This window comes from Spea bombifrons, chromosome 8 (genome assembly GCF_027358695.1).
Source record: "Spea bombifrons isolate aSpeBom1 chromosome 8, aSpeBom1.2.pri, whole genome shotgun sequence".
Classification (NCBI taxonomy): Eukaryota; Metazoa; Chordata; class Amphibia; order Anura; family Pelobatidae; genus Spea; species Spea bombifrons.
Window position 1 is genome coordinate 36,145,977 of NC_071094.1, and position 18,586 is coordinate 36,164,562.

The 18,586-nt window shown below is 39.6% G+C and overlaps 2 protein-coding genes across 2 annotated transcripts; one reads left to right on the top strand and one right to left on the bottom strand.

The window, feature by feature from the left end:
- Positions 1–930: 930 nt before the first annotated feature.
- Positions 931–18,311, top strand: LOC128502956 (DNA-directed RNA polymerases I and III subunit RPAC2-like). The gene is made up of 6 exons (XM_053472931.1): positions 931–1,045; positions 2,503–2,600; positions 2,881–2,957; positions 3,175–3,257; positions 3,534–3,583; positions 18,302–18,311. The coding sequence occupies exons 1-5, from the start codon at positions 1,010–1,012 to the stop codon at positions 3,579–3,581; spliced, it is 342 nt and encodes a 113-aa protein (XP_053328906.1). The 5' UTR covers positions 931–1,009; the 3' UTR covers positions 3,582–3,583; positions 18,302–18,311.
- On the bottom strand, positions 5,601–16,337 carry LOC128502955 (endothelin receptor type B-like). The gene is made up of 8 exons (XM_053472930.1): positions 16,094–16,337; positions 10,777–11,297; positions 9,802–9,914; positions 9,206–9,410; positions 7,414–7,563; positions 7,166–7,299; positions 6,291–6,399; positions 5,601–6,188 (listed from the first exon to the last, which is right to left on the bottom strand). Exons 2-8 carry the CDS (start codon positions 11,239–11,241, stop codon positions 6,039–6,041), a joined length of 1,326 nt encoding a protein of 441 aa, XP_053328905.1. The 5' UTR covers positions 11,242–11,297; positions 16,094–16,337; the 3' UTR covers positions 5,601–6,038.
- Positions 18,312–18,586: the final 275 nt, after the last annotated feature.

The following is an 18,586-nucleotide window of genomic DNA, read 5'->3' on the forward strand; positions in this document are numbered from 1 at the left end:
CTAACACCATACACTAACGTATACACACACACTCTAACCACATCCTAACATATACTAATACGTGCACACTCAACTGCCATACAGTAACTCACACTAACACCAAACGCTAACGTATACACACACACTCTAACCGCATGCTAACACATACTTACACATCTACTGCCATTCAGTAACTAACATCATACACTAATGTATACGCACACACTCTAACCACATGCTAACATACACTTACACATACATACTCTCACTAACACCATATGCTAACGTACACACACACACTCTAACCACGTGCTAACATATACTTACACATTCACACTCTACTGCCAGTAACAGTACAGTAACCCATGCTAACATACGGTAACATTGTGCAGAGCTCTATCTGTCTGTGAGAACTGCTTCTGCCCAAACTACAGCCCATTTACACAAAAGACAGAGAATGATATGAATCCATCATAGTCCTTCATATCAGTCTCCCTAGATACGCATTAGAAGAGATAATTTATGGAAGAAAAGCCACCTTTGGTGAGGACCAAAAAGAATAGTAAACGTCTGCATTCCTACCACTAGAGGACCCTCCACCAAAAGAAGAGCCCGCCATGTCTGCGCCTCTCAAGGGGGTCATTTTTGGCCCTATTTGGACATTTTGTTCATGTGATAGAAGGTTTCTAATTGTATTTCTACTCCTATCACACCCAGGCCATGTGCCGTTATTATTGGGATTACAGTAATGGCATGCATATAAAAACACAGGAGCACGCAGGTCTGTGAATAACCGACAGAAACACCGGGGATACACAGACAGCTGCGGATTATTATCAGTTTTCACAACCAACATGTACCGGGGCAGCACTCGGGTTCACACCGCGCTTTCTCGAAACAGTATTTGCGGGTTATTGACGATTTGACGTTTCCTCCGGAACTACAGTACCCAGGATTCTTTGCTGTTTTGACGTCACTAGCGCGACGGCGTTCCTTTGACGGATATTCTCTGCGGCAACCTAAGAGCAGCATGGCAGCTGGCGAGACCAAGACAGCCCTGGAAATGGTAAGGCCGGTTATATAGACTGTATGGCGATATGTGTGCGGAGGATACACCGGGCCCGGCCTGCTCTTTTTGCCGGGATATAGAAACTGATTCTGTGTATAGCTGTAATGCACCGGTATGTCTGCTGCTGATCCGGTGCACGTGCTTTCTCTGCACACCAGGCGGCCAGACATATTAAATCACACATTATTATTATTATTGTTGTTTTATATAGCGCCATTAGCGCCGTATACATGCCACCTGTCCCTTTTTGCAACCTTAGTCCCTTGGTCCTACTTTCCTTTACTGATGTTCCTTGCGATGAGTATTGGCGTATGACAATACCCTAAAATGCTCCAAAAGTCACAATAATGTGTATAGAAACAGCGGGACGCGTTCATAAATGAAGCTGTGTACCTAAAATAAACTAATGTAGCTGAGTAAGGTATTCAGATGCATGAATAGCTATCAACAGCCCACATGGCTTATTGCTGGAACTGCAGAACTTCTATTGCACTTGGACTGATTAAATACAGCAGACTAGCCTTTTGTGCATAGTTAGGGCCACACACAGGAGCCATGGAGCTTTCACATTACAGCAGATCACTCCCTTGCCTAGCCGAAGATTTCCGTTATAACAGATAAGGTTTAAGCGCAAGCAGGTGGGTTTCTGCCTGCTTTTTCAGGTACGTTATAGACCAAGGTCTCCCTTCCTGGTCAGCCGACCCCTTCCGTGTCCCCGTCTCCTTTTCTGCAGCTCTGCTTCTTCTCTTGCCTCTTGTTCTTCTGTCTTCGTCCGCTTCTCCCCGGTATCTGCTCTGGACACAGATCGAATTGTTTTGCACCTCTCTGTTTTTCTGCATTATTCTGGCTTCCTGGAGTATTTATAGCTGACGCTATATAAATAGATGTAATCCACTACTATATTCCTCAACGATGACTGGATTACATGCAATAGCAGAACCACGTCGTCTTTCACCAATTAACTTCTCGGTGTAAAATAGCATAAATTAATTCTAATTAATATATTTCATTATAGGAAATTAACCAAAACTCCTAGAATATGAAAGTCAGCCTAGGGGTGTTAAGACTGAATTATCTCATGCAGGTTTTCTTATCAGCCACTAGAAGGCATCCAAGCAAAAGAAATGAGTCCGTTCGGAGAAATAGAAATAATAATTTGTGGTTGTAAAAGCGCTTGAACCAACCATACAGCTTGCGGTCCGTTCAAAAATACAACTCTAGCCTTCTATAAATACCGTTTTTAATTTACACACACTTAGTGATCTGAGATGATACATGATTTAAATACATTATATCCAATGTATAGTGGGATAATTGCAATGGAGACTTCCTTGGAGGTAGAAGTGGTGTCCCCAGATATACACAAACAATGCAAATGACGCGATTTTACGTGTTCAATGAACATTATGTGTTTTTAACCATGAATATGCGCTCTTATCTTGCTTTTTGCGTAGGTCCAGGCCAATGGAAACGATGATTCGTGCGTCACGTTCGTATTGCATGAAGAAGACCACACTCTGGGAAATGCTCTGCGCTATATGATCATGAAGAAGTAAGCATCCAGAAAAATCTTAAAGGGGAATTAAAGGGCTTCCGTTTGCGCATGTACATGTTGTGTAGCGTAACGTAGTTCATATAATTGTTGTTTTTTTTATTTTTTAGCAGAAACCTTTTAGATTTACTGTGTTTACCACCATATATGTGATTCATTAATTACTTTTTTTTACTTGAGTATATTTACAGCTTTTGCCCAAAATCTGCAGCTTTTACAACTGAATATAATGTTGTTGTGTGTTAGAAGCACTCATACGTGTGCGTCTGTTTGCTTGCAGTCCCGAAGTTGGATTCTGCGGATACAGCATTACTCATCCATCCGAAAGCAAAATCAATTTCCGCATCCAGACACGAAGTAAGCACCTTTTGATTTGTAGAATATGTTTCATGTCCTTTCCTTGTTCTTTGCGTATACACTTCCTGGCCAATAAATTATACATTTGATCAGCACTACGCGGGGATGGCAATAAAGGCGAGCAACCAACATGATTAGAAGCTGCCGTATCATTTGGCACTGTCGCTTAATGCCCCCTCTCTCTTACATTGGTTTGTCCCTTTGTGTGTTACCCCAGATGGGACTCCTGCAGTGGAGCCGTTTAGGAGAGGACTCAACGAACTCGTGGATGTCTGCCAGCACGTACTCAGCACGTTTGAGGTGAGCCAAAAGACAGCAATGCCTAATTCTTCTGTTTCTTTGGGCTTCGTACCCCTAAACTAATTACACATAAATATGATTCTAAATTAACTAATAAAACAAGAGCCTCTAAGGTCTGAATGATTAGAGTCCCGTGTTCAAAAATTCAGGAAAGAGCTTTATAATATTGCACACAGCAAATGCAAAATAAACTATTACTACCGAGCCCCTGTAAGAAGTGAATGAATGAATTGTAATGTGTTGCAGTGTTATATATTACTGTCTCATTCTTTGCAGGCCAGTATGAAAAATTTCAAGGAGCGTAAAGAGGAGGCCATGGAATGAAAACCTTTAAATTATGAATTTGTGTAAATATGATGACTGTAACATTCTGTAATATAGATAAAAACATGTTTTTAAAAAAAAAAAAGTATTTTGAAAGTCGTGGCCATTTTTGGTTAAAGCTATTATATAGAGATCAGAAAAACCAAATGTGTGTAACAGAATACTCCATACCTAATAAGCAGATGAACCAAATGTTTGGGGGGGGGGGTGTCTGGAATATTTATTTCACCGTTTTTTATTTCCTAAATCATTTTTTTTGACATACGTAAACTCAAACGTATTAATTTCTAATTTTAATTCTCTGCTAAGTATGTTAAAGCATTTAAAAACCCCATCTATAATTAAACCTAAACGATGCTCACTCTATCATCGGAATGAAACAGAGTGGTGCAGACTGGGTTGAAAAGAACACCAACAATCAGTATTACATTTTCCTTTATTTATGCAATAACAATATTTACATTACATTTATGTATATTTTTGTTACACTGTTAACTATGGAAGAATTAAAAAATAGTTACATTCCAATATTGCTGCCCGGATTTGCCACCCGTACACATTCTTACATTGATACGACCGCCTGCGTAACACATTCAATTTATTGGTGTAATAAATTATTTGTGAAGGAAGTCAGCGGGGACATTTAAATCAATATAAACCGCTCGTTCATCCCCATTGACAGGAGCTTATTTTAACCTGCTAGTTGACGTGTGCCTATCTGTCTCGTGGAGGGGAGATCGGTTCCCGTCCCGTAATTCCCTGCTTTGCAGCGATCACGCACTTCATAAAGCACGGCATTGGGGATATAATAAACCGCTGCCCTCTCGTCTCGCAGGATCAGAGCCGACGAGCGCTCAACCCTAGAGTACAATACGATACAATACATTCCTTTGCATTCCTTTAATGTATGGTTCTTGTATCCAGACACCCCATTTGTGGCACAGTAAGTTTACATTTCAGTGTAGAGAGACTGATATAAAACATGTCAAAATCTGCATTTCTTCAAGATGTCTGCACTACAAAATAATGTGAGTTATCGGACCATTTCCATATCTATTATTATATATAGATATATACATACACAGTGTGTGTGCGTGTTGATAGAATGTTTAAGGTTTTCTATACAATACTTTTCGCCTCTTATTAATGTAGTGTGATTGTGTCTTTTTCTAAAGATACTCTGGGAAATTTTAAATTGACGGGTGAACATGTAAGTGCACTTAGCCATCAAACATAAAACTTATTTACATGGCGAAAGAATACATTTTGTATGTATATATGGGGTCGTCAGGATATATGTGAGCTTGTGTGTCGGAATTAGGCACCAAAAACTCTGAGATTAAATTTTTTTTTATCTCTCGTATTTCTGCTCATTTTTATGGAGCCATCATATTCCACAACATTGTGCAATGTGATTATATACCTACACGCTATATTGTTTGTCTTATTTAACACCATACGTGGTATGGTAGGTACTGAACCAAAGGCAGGTGTAGTTTCTTTTTATAAAAATGTAATTTACGCATGTGGGGAATCTCTGTAACCAGAAGATGTTGCTGAACAAAAATTGGGTCACCTACTCCATAGACAAAACTGCCCAAAAAATTATTTCTATTTTTATTATATAATCACTAATATTTATTGTTATATATGTTTCTGTGATTTCTAAAGAAGGCTTTACTTGTCCTGCCAAGAAAATGTATAATTGGTATGGGTTTCTTAAATCCTGGTTTAAGAAACATATAGTAAAAATATTAAAAGAAAAACCTCTGGTGTTTGTCAACGTTTAGTTAAATGTTAAATCCAGCAGATTAGGTGGAACAGCCCCTTTAAAATATAGAAAAACTAACACTAAACAGACTGTGGGTTATACTGTAAATGTCAACGTAAGATCTCTCCAAGTGGAGACTCCATTTAAAGTTTTAGCTTCAGCCCCTTTCAGAAAATGCTGTAGCCGCGAGACGCCTGTCCCGAGACATGACATCATATTTGCATACAGATCACAATCAGACAATGACATTTATTTATTTTTACAAACTATATAAAAGATGAAGTAAGTGCTCAGTTGTGGAATTCAATCCCTGTTTGAACAAAATCTACATTGAACAATCCATTTTGGTTAACATGTTATTTTGGTGACCCAGTCACTCAAAAAAAAAAAGAAAGGAATAATTCCTTCTAAAAGTAAACAAAAGTTAAAAAGAAAAGATAATGACAAGTGTTGAAGTGGCAGTGTTAGGCAGCTCACAAGCGAGCTCAGTTTAATGTAAAGTCATCATCGTTAAGAATTACTAAGTGGCGATGGGTTGTAGGGACTTCCCTCCAGTATAAACTTTCGTGATCACCTCTTGGTAAATCTTTGCTAGGTCTGGCCTTAAAGATCAGATAAATGGACCAAGCTGTAAGGCGCAGCTATGACAGGGCCCATTTTTACGTCTTCTCCTCGGGTTCCTGGGCTCATGAAGAGCTGTACTTGTTTGTCAGACGGGAACTGCTTCTGTCCAGGACTAAATCATGCCCGTTGGCTTTCCATTTACCACCAGAGCCTCTCTCGTCCATTGGAGTAATGGTAATACTTGGCCTGTGACACCAGCAGCAGAGGCAGGACTGTGAAATAAACCCATACGGTTACTCAAGCAAGAAGCTCCTAAATGGTTTAATATTTAGCTATAGCCAGTAAATTGTGTATATAATACGCCTCGTTCTTACCCGAAAACAGTTCTTGAATTTCCTGCTGACAAAGTAGAGAGCCACGGGATTAATGCAGGAGTTCAATGAGGCCATATTTATCCCAATGTAGTTCATGACTAAAAAGAAGCTAAAAAAAAATAAAGAAAATAATTATAAGGCTGTAAACATTTTGATTGCTAACTTGTTAAAGAAGACATGTAGTTTTGGCTATTGACATTGTACGGTTTATAGGTAATTCCCATACCTGAGAATTCTCTGGATTTTCCGTGAATGTTCCCGGCATTGAAGATTATTACCAGGGCCCTGGAGCAACTTTTGATATCCGGCGGTGGAAGGGCAATAGCAATTGGCTTTACCCTCTATTTGCACCCTTTTGTCACACTTGGGTGATTCTTTTGCCCATGTACAACCCACCCTGCCTCATCGCCCTAGCACAACATCGTAGTAGTCTGTCAATTCTGGTTTTGTCAGACCCTTTGGAACCAATGTACTGTAAGAAGCGATGCGGAAAATGTAATAATACCTGGACGTACCTTCCAACTTTCCGTGGTAGGCTACCTGGCTGCCAGAGCTCTTTCTATTTTGTGGGTGGCTTAACAAGGGGGGCAAGTTTAGCTGAGCATAGGGAGCCGGCCAGCCTCGTGTATGGGTAGGGGTAGCCCCAAAGAGCCTCTTAAGGCAAAACCAAACACTGGTCACCTATCTGGAGATAAAAAACTGACCAGGAGTCTCGTAGAAGGACTGCCTCGCCAGAAGACCCTGGGTCTGGGAGTTTGTGTGTATGAAGCAGAAATGGAGGACCTTCAAAGGATGTTCCCAGCTACTCTTAGGACAAAATCTTTGCATACATGTTATGGCATCATTCTGTTTTTATGGATTATTGTCGCTCATACCTTAGTAGTTCACATCTGTTGGGATCAGTGCCGTCATACACAGTCTTCTTCAGTATGCTGCTCACATGTAGAGGAAGCCAACAGAGGGCGAAGATCACCACTAAGCAGAAGACCGTCTTCGCAACTTCTCTTCTCTGAAAAGCGTGAAGAAGCAGGCCGCGTAAGTTATAAAAGATCAAGGGGTCTATTCAATGTAATCGGTGCTTTTGGCAAATGAATTACTGGTTATTGTCAGGGTGATCTCGCACCTGCTTCATATGATCATTCAGCGCTATCCGCATCCCGTTTTTCATGTTCAGCATCTCGCATGACATCATGGTGTAGAATACTCCGGTGCAGGCTAAAGGCAGACAGAAATAGAAGCCAAAAAGCCACCATACCTTCACTTCTTGATATAACTGAAACAAAGAAGAGGCCAATAATGCAAAGTTAATACCTGTGCGTAGTCATACTTTGTTTATAGTAGTAACAAGCAAGATGGAAACATAGAATTTAATGACAGTTAAGAACCACTCAGCCGATCTGATCTGCCCACTGTTTCTACTACCGTGTTTCCCCGATAGTAAGACACCCCCGATAGTAAGACGTATCGGGGGTTTCAGAGGGGTCGGCTAATATAAGCCGTACCCCGAAAGTAAGACATATGTCTTACTTTCGGGGAAACACGGGGGATTTGCCGGGTCCGCCACTCTAAGGGGCCGGGAAGTCCCCACCAAGGCCGGCCTTACGTGTCTGCGGCCGCACAGGATTTAAATTAAAACATCGGGGTTTTTTTTTAACTTTATTTAACATCCTCCATGTTAAATAAAGTTTTTTTAACTTTATTTAACATGGAGGATGTTAAATAAAGTTGAAAAAACCCCCCGATGTTTTTATTTAAACCCTGTGCGGCCGCAGACCCCTAAGGCCGGCCCTGGTGGGGGCTTCCCGGCCTCTTAGAGCAGGGCGCCACACTCCAGGGGGCGCGACGGGGGGCGGTCCGCACCGGGTGCCGCTCATCAGGGGCTGCCAACTTGCGGCACCCGGCACTCCTCCAGAGACGGACAGTAATGTCCGCCGCTGGAGGAGCAGGCTCGCAAGGGAGCGGTATCGGAGGTCTTTAACAGACCTCCGGCTCCCTTGAGTGATTTTAAGCCGGGTTCAACCCGGCTTAAAATCACTCAAGGGAGCCGGAGGTCTGTTAATGACCTCCGATACCGCTCCCTTGTGATCTGCGCGGCAACAGCTGTTGTGCGCCGGGGTTTCTTGTCAGATCCCGGCGCACAACACTGAAGCCGCGCCCACCGCTGTCCGTGCCCTCTGAACCAGGAAGAAGACAGAACTGAAGAAGAGGAGCGAAGAGGAGGAAAAGAAGCTGAAAGAAGAAAGGAAAGGTAGGAAAGCATTAAGTGAGAGTGGATTGGTGTATGTGTGTGGATTGGTGTATGTGTGTGTGGATTGGTGTATATGTGTGTGGATTGGTGTATATGTGTGTGGATTGGTATATGTGTGTGGATTAGTGTATATGTGTGTGGATTTGTGTATATGTGTGTGGATTTGTGTATATGTGTGTGGATTTGTGTATATGTGTGTGGATTGGTATACGTGTGGATTGGTAGGTGTGTTGATTGGTAAGTGTGTGAGAGTGATGGGTGTTATGCTGTACCATTTCCAATGTCTTTTTCATGATCTAATTATGCTCTAAAAGTACATCATAACTCCCATCACTCTCAATTTTTTCCCAATATAAGACATACCCCGAAAGTAAGACATAGTGGGGCTTTTAGGGATAAAAAGAAAGTAAGACACTGTCTTACTTTCGGGGAAACACGGTATTACCTATCTAATATATGCTTGAGTTCCCTCACTGTATTAATCTCTACCCCTTCTGCTGGGAGGCTGTTCCACATATGTTACACCCTTTTAATAAAGAAAAACTTCCTTACATTATATCTAAGCATTGGGGTTACATTGGTCTGGCTCCAGAATTCCAGAGTTCTTCGGATTAAAACCAATAACACAATGGCTTTATTTGAAACAAGCTATAGCATACTTACATACCGTCAAAAAGTAAGATGACTGCTTTAATGGCATCATGCAGACCCACATAATTTGTTCCCGGTCTTCCAGTTTAATCAAATCAAACGCAATCGCTTCTGGAACAGCCAGGGTGATAGCCACAGCCCAAATCAGGGTCAATTCTATTGTCTTCCATACAGGGATTCCAATGCCCTGAATCCGATTCCAGGAAGCCACCGCTCTGTACCTGGAGCAAGGTCACAATCACGCATGTTACAATACAGAACTAGAGTGGATTAACATTAATGTGTGGATAATATAACGAAGGGTATATCTGAGGTCCAGCCTGGCAGAATTAGTATGCGATTTCAATCCACACATCGGTGGACGTTATTTGGATTTTTGTCCCATTATGAATGAACCCTTCCAGAAGGACCAAGTTGGTCTCTCGAGCTGCATAGATAACACACCAAGGTTATCGCATCATCAACATTTAATGTATGGGCTTCCTGAAACTAGTCCCAGTCTACTAACTATCCCTTTAAACCTAACCTTCCACATATAAGGACCAGTCTCCCTCTCTATTCCCGGCTTCATGGTTTATCTGCAGATGGAACAAATGGATAAGAATCATTTACCTGTCTATACTCAGAGCGCATAGACTCAAAACTGTAACTCCAACAGATGCTTTCTGGATAAATGGAACCAGCTTGCACACATGCGCGCCAAACGGCCAGTTTTCAGCCAGCAGCTGCAAAAGACAAAAATAAAAGTAATATAGACACAGTATGGAAGGTGCATAAAAATATGTTTTTAATTGCAAAATGCATTGTGGTCAACAACATCAACATACATAGATTCCGAAAAGTTGTTATTAAATGATTTGGGGGGTATTTTGATTACCGCTCCTCAGTTCTCAGATATGGATCAAGGAGCAATTAAACGGATCGGGCCCCATATTTGTTACATATTTGGGTTTTTTGGCTATTATTGATGTATTTGATGCAGAGATTGATTATAAATAGGGAGGGACTCCGGATTTTCTCTCTGTTACAGTTGAGTTTTACTAGTTAGGGCTGCAGTAACTAGGAGCACCAAAGCACATGGAGTCCCAGCAATGCCAACATAGACCTCAGTCCCTCAAGCAAACATTTATTTGGCCTACAGGTGAAACCAGTGGTGGTAGATTTAGCATGATACATATGGCATAGACATTTGAAGGAAAGAGGAGAAATATGTCTATTTGGGCATCTTCATTCCTGGCCTATTTGGGTGAGCTTTTTGTAGTGCGTGATATCACAGAAACTCACATCAACACTCAATGTCACTTATACGTCCATGTGAATGATAGAATATAGGGCAGTTAATGGCTACATCCTAAACCTACACTACGGTTAAGCACGCCGTACCAAGTTCCACCAGTTCTTCATACTGTTCAGCCCATGTCCTGCTCTATGAAGGGTCTGCCCTCCCGTTAACTTGCTCTTAATTTGGAACATAATGTTACTGATGGCCGCTCCGCAAACAGTGTCTGGATTTTAGATGCTTAGAACCACATAGCAAATTGAAAAACACGTTTTAAGTATGGCTGTCGTGAATCTACTTGTACAAACCTTGTAGACATTGATGGGAATGGCGATTATGATGTAGAATAAGTCACCCAAAGCCAGGCTAGCGATGAGAACATTGGGACCGTTTCTCATGCATTTGTTCTTGTATATGATTTTAAGAAGTGTAGTATTCCCTACAATTCCTACGAGAAATATGACACATGACAAAATGGTTGTGACGTATTTGAAGGCATGTCTGATTTTAGACCGGGAGGTACAGGGCGGAGGTCGGGGCCGAAAGGGCCTGTTTCCAACATTGTCATCTGATAGGTTGGCAGGTCCGGCAGGTCCAGCATCGATCTCAATGGTGTCCATTTGCACAATACGATGGACCTGCTCCTGGTTGATTGCCAGCGGGGCATCTGAACTCTGTGTTTGGGCTTCTTGACAATAAACTCCAAGAAGCAGACATGCTATCCAAACAACTGGAAGCGTACAAGGGTGCATCTTATGCAGATAGCTGGGCATATAAAGCAGAATGGATCTTCAGTCTTCAGTCCTCGGCTGAGGTATATTATGCTACCCTGTTAGGAAGAAAAGAGTGACATTAGAATCATCATCAACCTTCCTCTATGGATTATATAGGTGTATAACTTAAGCCATGTCGTGTCCATCGACAAGCTGCTTATTTTTTTTTATCCACTTTCAATTGTGTATCTGTTTTCTGGGGTACAATAATAATAACTAATCCACTAATTAAAAAAACATTTTCCAAATTCCACTTTTTTCCTTTATTTTATTTGAACAGCAACGTATAGCTGATTATACCATTGACTCTTGTGATACCTTGTCAACATTAGCAAATTATATATGTCCTAGTCAACAACCAACCATTTATTTTCAGAAATGTAAATAAAATATCTCGCGTTTTCCACCCTTTTCTCGCAATAGTGAAAAAAATCAAATCATCCATTGTTCGAGGACTATTTATGCTGTTATTTTTCAAGGTCATGAGTGAGATTTTTTCCCCTGGGGCACTTTGCAAAAACTTTGATGGCCTCCAGTAGGCAACAAGGCAGACAATGTGAAGGACTGTCTGCTCAATACCAGGACATAAGGGTGCATTGAGATGCCAACCAACTCAACATGCCCCCAGGTAACTTAGGAACTTTAACAAGGACAGAATGGTTTTGAATCGTTTAACAACACAATCAATAACCAGCCAAGATGTGCCAGAGTTTCATAACTCAAATTCTAGCATGTATCCGTTTTGTATATATAATCTAGTGATTTTTTTTTAGTGTGAGCGTGTGTGTGGTGGGCTGCTAAGTGGCGAGAGTCTGTGAGTGAAAAAACACAACAATTATATAATAGAAAAGATCAATTCAGCTCTTCTTGTGGGAGAATATTGCTAGGGATCGCAATCCATAATTCTCATTTTTTTTTCCCACCAAACTAGTGGCTAAAACCCAGAAATCACAGTTTTTTTTGTTGGCATATATTCCAACTAGACTATACCTATCTCTCTATATTAGATTTTATATATATATACCGGTATATATATATATATATATATATATATATTATATAGTAATAATCTGGTGGATCAAGTCAATAACAACCCTGGTGCAGTTGGGAAAAATTGCATTGGTAGACCGCAACAAGACCACCTTCATTTTTGATATTTCCATTTTATTATATTTTATTATATTAACCAACGCGGTCTTTTAGTACTTGATCCCCATAGTTTTTTTTGACCACAAACAGATCACAACAAAACACAGAGTCAACTCAGAACTAAATGACATTAAGTAGTCTACTTGAGGGACTGTGCCTTACTGAAGAGTGCAATTTTATTATGATGATGGCTGTATATCATTCCGACTGACACCGTGAGAGCACAGAACCTATTAAAGTAAAGATTTAATCAAGCACAACTATTGGCCACCAAGCCCTCAGGCTTTTGATTATCCGACCCGGTCAGAACGTAACAACGCCACAGTATTTACAAAACAGACAAAAGCTTCTTTAGTTGAACGTATTCAGTCCAAAGATATTCCCATCAGTGTTCTATGTTATACAGAGTCTTTAAAAGAAAATGTCCAACGTATTGAAACAGCGCAGAAAGCCGTAGTTAGCAGAAACATCACGTGTTTACTGGTTCTTTTTATAATGTAGCTATATATATATATATATATATACCAACGCTCTAACAGACTCTCCGCTATGTGCGGACATGAATAGGATGGCTAAAAAAACCCAAGCATGTCTATTTTAGTTAATTTGCACAAAGACAGACTTCCTATTTCGAAACATTTACAACTTGAAAAATGACACATTCTACTTTTTAGGCTCTTCATAGCATGATAAAACCCGTTATGGCCAGAGGCTCTCCATGTTGAGACTGCTCTGTCATTAAAGAGCTAATGTGATTTTTCCATGAATAATCTTCTTTTTTATTCTCAGTACAAAGCATCACTTGTATGGCTTACTTTATTGTCCCTTCCACTGAATATGTTTTATGTTATAGACCGGATACCCCCAATTTAATTATTTAGAGATATAAAGTTTCCAATTAACACATAAAGCATATCTCCTCGTTATTAGCCATGCTACTAAATCTATATTATGTAATTATGAATGTTTTATTTAAATTTTTTTGGTTGATAAAAATAAAGAATTATTTCAAATATAATATTGCCTTAATTATATTTTAAATCTGATATATTATTATTTTATATATTATTTATACATCATCATAGTTATACTGATATCATCTTTTCATATTACAATAAACAATATTTTTATAATTTTTTTTTTATAATTTTTCTACATTTTAAAAAAAATATATAAAAAATTTCCTCTAAGGTTCTTGTGGATTAGTCTAACCCTAGCCCCACGGGATATGTTTCCAACACATTCTAGGCAAAGGAGCAGGAAGTACATCTGATGATGTAATAAAAGAAAATGGATCCAAACTAAAAGGAGTGCCATCAAAAAAAAAACTTTAAATAAAGAATAAAGTGAACTTTAGGGGTTTGCTTCACGTTGAACCTCTGGGTCTATAAATTAACTTTACAAAGTTTACTGTAATAATACAATTTTCTCATCTATGTTCTTATATTAGTCATCGTAACACAAAATTGTCACCGACATAGCTCATTAATTAAGGCAGGAATATCAAACAGAATTCCCCAAAGCAAATGACATCCAGAACAATTAACCTTAAACAAGATTCTAATGATGTATGTTATGGCGGATGTTTCTGCAGAAAAATGACACAGCTGGAACAGGGGCATTCAACTCCAGATCACAATGTTCCAGAACAGAATGGAACCAGTGTTTAGTCTTGAGAATGCAAAACCCTTATAAAAAAAAAAATCCAAAAATGTTAACTTTTTTATTTGCTTAATAAAAAAATGTTTTCACTTTGAAACCTAAAGTCTTTTTTGTCATGGCTGTTGACCTGACCATTTTCTGCCATTTTATTATATATTAATAACAATGAATATGAATTAATATCATTATACCACCATAATAGGTATGGAATTTCAACTCTGTATTTCCAGTGTAATTAGAAAGTAACCGTGTAGTTACTAAGGGAAAAAACAAAATCTTTTTAGTCTTTATGAAATAAGGAGGCACTTCAATGAACCAAAAGCACTTTTGCTTGTGTTCCAAAATTGTAGCGAGCAGTAACCTCATCTTACTGACCAAAGAATCGGGTTCTACAGCGTTTTCTCAATGCAAATTCTTATCTACAGCAGTGAACAGCTAAACAAGCTTGTTGTGATCTGAGACGGGCTGTATTTATCGTGAAATAATTGTTTAGAATTGGTTAGACAATTCTTCTCGGAACTGTTAGTCAAGACCTTGTATTTATATTTAAAATCACTTCTTTCCCCAAATTTCAGGTATTGCAGGTGGAGATTTGTGATCCAAATTGAAAATAAGATGACTGATAATATTAGGTAGATGTATGAGTGACACATACATTGACACGTTGGTTGAACTTTGAGACACATATTCAAACCCGCAAGCACTAAAACTCCTCAGCACTGCCTTCAGTCAATCACGGCCCAAGCGGTCCGCATGAGTTCACGAAAAGCGATGCTAAAAACCTGTGATGTTCTGAAGTACGTTAGTGACTTGTCCTGGAGATCAGTGCTGCAGTACAAGTGAGTGCAATCTACCTAAAGTTCTAGCTGGGTCTCTAACCACAAAGACCAAACACATTAAGATTTATTTTACTGCCATAAATAAAACTATGTGCAGGGCCATCTTTAACACTGGGCAGAAGAGACAGCGGCCTTGGGCCCAGCATTACCTTAGAGGGCCCACAGCCGCTGTCCTTTGGGACGTGTGAACAGGTACAAGAGGTTTACTAAGGCTTAATGCTTCATGCTATTAAAGTCCATGCAGCCGTTGACAAAAGGCTCTTCAAAGTTGCTCCTTCTTGGTCCACATGCCACCTGATATTGTGGAGAGCCAGGATATTATCATCATATCCTAGAACCCAGAATCATGCGGTACGCAGAACGTGAGGAATCTCTGGTGGAGAAGTCAGATACGAGTGACTTGAGGGGGCTAAGGATTATAGGGCCCACGAGAAGAGCATCAGAGGAGGCTTGCTTAGGGTCACATTATTATTAAAAGATGCCCATTACTAAATATGCAAGGGTTTGGAAGACCAGCAGAAAGTAACACCAATATAACAGTATCTAAAGCAATGACGTTACCCCCTAGGGTGTCCAGTGATAAAGATTTAAAGGGCCATGCGAAATGATAATATTATACGCTAGGAAACTTTTATTGCATCACTGCAATGTGTGACTATTTTCACACAGAAATTCAGATCATTCCTAAAAATACAGCAGCTAATAATGAATTTGCCTCAATAGGGTTAAGTAGCAGACAAAAATCCCAATAATCTACACTTAATTTTATTCTTAAACATTCACACCACTTATTAGGCCTTCCATACTCACGTCTGCTGATCCCTGTATTCAGGAGACAACACAACAAAAATGTAGGAACATATATAAATATATAAACCACTATTACTACGATGAAAAGAAAACCTTCCAAAGCTGTATTTGTCACATTAGCATGAAATGTATTTTGATAATTTTCCTTTGTGATTAGTTATGTCCATTCCAATGATCAAATAGTATAAAACTATTCCTTTCGAGCAAATAAATAGTATAAAATGAATACAATACAAAAAACAACATATCACATTTTTTTGTATGATTGCGGTGATGCCATTTACCAATAAATCAAATTAATTATGTTTCAGTTGTTTAAGTATCTGAAAAACTTTGCACCATAAGTACACTTTAGGGAAACTTATAAATTTTAATTGAATTATTAGGATTACCTGGTACTTGAAACAGTTTCTTTTTTCAGTAAGCTTGTTACGCTCTTCTTCCCGGAGCGGTGAGAATAGACCAAGTTAAAATAGACCATAGGTTTACTTTCGCATCTTTCCCTTGTGGTGATGGTGAATAGCCGGGACTGAATTAAATGAAGCTATTACTACAGCCAAGGACTATATACAGAGCTCCAGGCTGCCCAGTGGTTGTTTTTGGCAGCAGCCAATGGTGTCTAACAAGGAGGCAGGACAATCCAGACACGTATGATCAGCACAGGGTGTATTGGGGGGAAAAAAAAGAGGTCTTCACAATTCTACAAAAACAGTTTATCTGCCAGAGATTTAATAAGGAGGCAATCCTAAAAGAGGTGCTTCTTTTTGGTGCTAAATCGGAGGAATCCATAACAAGATAAACAAACAAACAACAAAAAGTTATCAAAAGATAAAAAGTTCTCCAAGTATTCTGTAGACTGATGTTTACTGAACAGGCACTTGAATGAGACTAGTCGTTTTCCTCGCAGGCTAGTAGCTTCTTTTAAGTTTGTTATATGTTTACATTGAAGCTGAGTTTTTAGCGCTACTTTTTGATTTATATGGTGCTGTGCAATGGCCAAGGTTGATATAACAAGCAGCGCATTACTTAAACATTTTGGAGTTACAGAAACAAAAGGGAAGGGGTGCTCTGCTCAAATGAGCTTACAATCTACAAGGAAGGTAAGGGTATATTACTAGGAATGGACTGGCAATCTGGCACACCGGGCACCCAGTGGGCCGCTGTCCATCAGCGCCCCCTATTCATTATGTTGCAATGTATAGCCATTGGCTGCACTTATGTCATCAGGTGGCCATTGTCCTTAAAGAGCTAGGCTGACAGGTGTGAGGGAGACCAGGTAAGAATGGGTGGTTTACTCAAAATACAAAAAAGTGAAGCGCAATATTCAAATTAAATAAAAGTATTACACCTTCTGGTGAGGTGGTGCCGCAAAGACACCGGAACAAACTCCCCAAAATGTTCCAAATTATATACAATCAAAACCACACAAGTGTCTGCGCACACAAATAATAAGTGACTGAGTGGTTTGTTTGCTGATAGTTACTGTTCACTAAACTACTAACACGATTTGGTTGGTGAAACGAGCTGAAGTAAAGACAGGTATGCTAGTGTATGGTTCAAAATATAAAGTGATTGTTGTGGTTTTGATGTCTTGCAAAGCATTGTGAATCCCTGACCCACAGAAAATGTTAAAGTGTAACTGCATAATGTCAATCTCTACTCAGCACTGAAGCTGTGCACACTCCCAGGAGGGAGCACTAAACCAGAGGTGTGTTTGAACAGACCTTGCACTCCTACCACGGGAATCAGAAAACAGAAAAGGAGAGGGAGAAAGGTACGAGATGGAGAGAAAACATGATAGTGAGAAAGATGTTTAAACACATGTTTAAACCAGGTGCACTATTTAGTGCCTGCCATTAACCATGCCCAAGCCTATGCTTGGTTCAAGTGCATGTACATGCACTGGTTAAAATATGTGTAGGGTGTCAATGTACAGTGTTAGAGTGGGTGTGTATGGGGGTGTCCATGTATAGTGTTAGATTGTGTTAGGTACACAGTATACAGTGTTAGACTGGGTGGAGTGTCCAAGTACAGTGTTAGAGTGTGTGTGTGTGTTAGTGTACTTTGAGTGTAAATGTATGGTGTTAGAAAGTGTTTTAGTGTAAAGTGTTGGACTGAGTTTGTGTTTGTATATAGTGTTAGAGTGTATGAGCCAGGAAGATGGTACACAGAGTGTCATGCAGGGAGCAGATCACTGAGCAGTGAAGAAGCTGCACACAGTAGGCGCAGAGCAATTGCTTCCCTTCCTGGTGCGTTATTTGCAGTAGAAATCAGTCTGGGGTATATTTGTGATTTTGTTCTGAGGAGGAAAACTGTATTTAACATTAAAACACATGGAGGGATATATTTAGGGTCCTTTTTTTTTTGCCCAGCTGAGAAAACTTAAAGGTAAATATTCAATGGGAGGTCTACAGCGCATGTGCAGGAAGCATACTTAAGTATGCTCCCTCCTTTCAATAGAGGTCACCAGGGTAAGGAACAAAATAACACAGAAAGCCATATTCTAACTCCAGTATTTTAAGAATGCACATACAGATTAGCATGCAGTGATGGATTCCAAAATGAATTAAAAAAATAAAGAAAAATGATAAGTATGCTGTCCCTTTAAGTATCCCGAAGTCCCCTTACAAGTTTGGTTTTAACCAGTTTAGTCTTTTTAAAAATTAATTTGGAGAAGATAACTGAGTGATTTGATTGTCGGATTTCTCATGGTATCTAAACCATGTCTTTCACATGAAGTGGACAGCTGTTACCGTGCACCCACTTACACACATTGTGTGGCATGCGCTAATTGATGTCCTGAGTGGATCTACAATTGAAAGGGCTCAGTAAATAGTCTCTATTCATTTACTTTTTGCATAACATTAATAAATGAGCGCGATTGA